The 3,516-nt window shown below is 42.8% G+C and overlaps 1 protein-coding gene across 1 annotated transcript in view; it reads left to right on the top strand.

Moving 5' to 3' along the window:
* Positions 1 to 3,516, top strand: part of plppr3a (phospholipid phosphatase related 3a) — a 21,654-nt gene that overhangs the window by 13,085 nt on the left and 5,053 nt on the right. The window contains exons 4-7 of the mRNA XM_020616645.1: positions 35 to 220; positions 776 to 905; positions 1,687 to 1,882; positions 3,245 to 3,302. Of these exons, the coding sequence (XP_020472301.1) occupies positions 35 to 220; positions 776 to 905; positions 1,687 to 1,882; positions 3,245 to 3,302 (570 nt within the window). The remainder of the gene's footprint in view (positions 1 to 34; positions 221 to 775; positions 906 to 1,686; positions 1,883 to 3,244; positions 3,303 to 3,516) is intronic.

Raw genomic sequence — 3,516 nt, 5'->3', positions numbered from 1 at the left:
TTGCCTCTGTGTGTGTGCGCACATGCCGATCTAGCTCCCCATCGTCCTGTCCTCCTTGGTGTCCCTATATTTTCTGGAGCTGACAGATGTGCTGTCCCCAGCGATAGTGGGCTTCCGTTGCCATGATCGTGACCTCTCCATGCCCTATGTGGAGACAGGCGATGAGCTGATCCCCCTGCTGATGCTGCTGAGTTTAGCCTTCGCTGGTCCTGCAGCATCCGTAAGTCTGTCTCTCACATGTGAGGTCATTGATAAGATCGGTGACCTAATGTGTGTCTCAGTTCTACACACATATCGCACACTATAGACACGCATGTTGGCTCATAGAAATATGAAAATGTACAGCTTCTCAAATGCTCACATAGCAAATTCAATATTCCCTCAGAAATGCAGAATCAATGGACACATTGATAAATACATACCTGACATTCCAATATACATCACCAAACTCAACACAGCCCCCTCACAATCAATACACACACACTGCTCATCCATCATCAGTGTGGAAACGAGCAGACACATCAATCACCCTGATTGGAGGCGATCACTTTTCGATAGTACGTTGCCTCCATTCTCTCTCTGTGGCTCTGTCTCTCTCACTGTAGATCACAAACACAAACCTTGGTATCTAGCATTAATAGTAAATTCACCTTTTTTTATCACATTTTCTCAGTGGCTTACTGTGTGGACTACACGACAAAAGTAAGAACATATTCAGTAACTTTTACATGCTTTCTTTTCTACTTTTAACCTGCTTCTCTCCCTCCATCTGTAGATAATGATGGGGGAGGGCCTGATGTACTGTATGCAATCCAAGCTGAAGACTTGTCCTAAGTCCGAGAGCAGTATTAATGCTGGGGGCTGCAGCTTCAACTCCTTCCTACGCAGAACTGTGCGCTTTGTCGGTATGTCCAGCTTCCACATCCATTATCTATACTGCTTATTCCTGAAGGGGGGGCTGGAGTCTAAGCCAGCTGACACTGGGCGAGAGGTGGGGTCCGCTCTGGACAGGTTGCCAGTCTATCACAGGGCTAAGTAGACAAAAACCTCACACATTCACTCCTATGAGCAATTTAGAGTCACCAATCAACCTAAGTCTTTGGACTGTGGGAGGAAGCCGGAGCGCCCAGAGAGAACCCACACAGGCACAGGGGGACCATGCAGACTCCATACAGAAATGCACCGGGTCAGCCCGGGTTCGAACCCGGAACCTTCTTGCTGTGAGGTGACAGCTCTAACCATCACGCTGCTTTCACATCTTTTTTTTTAAATTCTGAAATCAGTTTTGGCTCAGACAAATTATTCCACTTACTGACTGAGCCTCCAACTTTATTCTGCTTTTAGAGCAGGGAAATAAGCTAATTACATGCATTAAATAAAGGGTGGCTTAAAATGAAATAAACATGATATAATGCTTCACTAGAAATATCCTGAGGCAGACTCAGAGCTTTGAAGTGAAAAGAGTAATTCCTTCACCTTGCCAGATTTCAGTCTACTGAAAGCTTCCTAGTGCAACACATCGAAGGCTTGTGGTGTCTCTTCAGGTTGTTTGAGCAAATCCAGCCCTGGTTTTGACTGCAGGTGCACAAAAATGAACAGCTTAATGTGAAAAACCACCAGGGCCTTTTACTGTATTTACCAAGGCTGCCTCACCATCTTGCTGTCTCTTGCCTCTCTCTCCCTCAGGTGTTCATGTGTTTGGTCTCCTGGCAACAGCCCTGGTGACAGATGTCATCCAGTTAGCTACTGGTTACCACACCCCTTTCTTCCTCACCGTCTGCCAGCCCAATTACACCGCCCCAGGAGTGTCATGTGACAACAATGCCTACATCACGCAGGACATCTGCATGGGGAAAGACCAGTATGCCATCATGTCAGCTAGGTAAGACGCATTTATGTTTACAGGGGCTGCACAGTAGGATGTATATACACTTTCTTTCAGGAGTATACTGTATGTAAATGAAGGGTGAGGAGTCATCAAAACTAATTTGCATTTGAAGAGGATTACTGGAGATTAAATAGCTAAGGAGTGAAATTATTCTTGTTACAGCTGGATTTTAAAAAAATCTATTGTTTGCTTATTAATGGAACACTTCTTCTAAAGAGTTTGTTTGTACAAGATTAACAAGGGCCTTACAAATTGTGACTATCAAGTGTCTCACATTAACTAAGTTTGGCTTTTAATGAGAGTAGCATCACAGCGGGTAACAAACAGACATAGGTCAGACAAACAAACAAGCCTCAGCATATGGGTATTAAATAGGCGTAATAAATGCACAGCGACAGCAAAGCTAACAGCTAAATATAGCTGATACAAGTACAAATGTTTGCTATACTTGTGAGGACCCACACTGATAATGCAAATGTTCACAGTTAGGATTGTTTGCTTATTCATTTTCTGGTGGACAGTTATATGGCAGGATCAGTATCATACTCATTTCTGTGTGTGTTGCATATAAAGCTACAACCATATAAGCTGTTAGCTTAATTTTTACAAAAACTGAAATGTAAAAATGAAAATGGGAGGTTATGTATGGGACTTTCTTGGCTGGGAGCAATTTCTATAAGACAAGCAGTTATTGGTAGGAAAGCAAGTGCACTAAATGTATTTCTCAGGATGTCATAAACCTAACCTACATGTAATTCTAGCCTGAAGCCTAAAGTCTTAACCCTCAAACAGACCTTTGAAAAGGTAAGGACTGGCCAACATTTACACATTTCCTCAGCCTCCAGGTATAAAATTCAAATTGGTCCTCACAAAGATAGACCAAAACATCCATCTAAGCAACACACATGCACACAGATTTGGCCCTGAAAAGTGGAAGTAAGTAAATCCAGTAGTGCAAGACATAAGGATGGAAACGCTTACTCATAGAAGTGTTTGTTTTAACAAGGGCATCTTAATAAGGCAAATGAAGTGAGAATAACGATTCAGTTTTCTGAACTCTAAATTGGTGGCTTTGACCTCAGCCCACTCACTCCTTTAATGTTCCTACTAATGCCCCGTGGTTTACTGTTTGCATTTCCTAATGCTCACTTCCAAGGATGCATGCTCAGGCGGGCGCACAGGTTTTAAAGTCAAATACAATGCCGGCATCACAAATAAGAGCAGCCATGACACTTTTATTCAGGTTTATTCACAAGGCAATAAACAAACACACATCGTTTTTATGAAGACATTCATCTGTGTCTGTCTGTACCTTCACTCTTTCACACCTAACTTTGCCCCCTCTCTCCCCCTCAGGAAAACATTTCCATCCCAGCATGCAACACTCTCTGGCTTCGCTGCGGTCTATATCTCAGTAAGCACTTAACCTCTTCCTATGTGTGTTTGTACCGTGAGTGTGATGTTTTTGCATTAAATATGTCTGCATAATGTTTTAGTTGTTTGTGTTTTAGAATGTGTTGGGGTTTATTGGGTGTAGTCCTCTTATCAACAGTGATTTTAGTGCAGCTTTATGATGGTACCCAGCTAAACCAGTGTGTTTTTCCCTTCACTTCATCCTTGATTGTCTC

The sequence above is a fragment of the Monopterus albus genome, unplaced genomic scaffold (genome assembly GCF_001952655.1).
Source record: "Monopterus albus unplaced genomic scaffold, M_albus_1.0 scaffold176.1, whole genome shotgun sequence".
Taxonomy (NCBI): domain Eukaryota; kingdom Metazoa; phylum Chordata; class Actinopteri; order Synbranchiformes; family Synbranchidae; genus Monopterus; species Monopterus albus.
The sequence above is the reverse complement of the archived record's forward strand: the minus strand, read 5'-3'. Positions and strand labels throughout refer to the sequence as shown.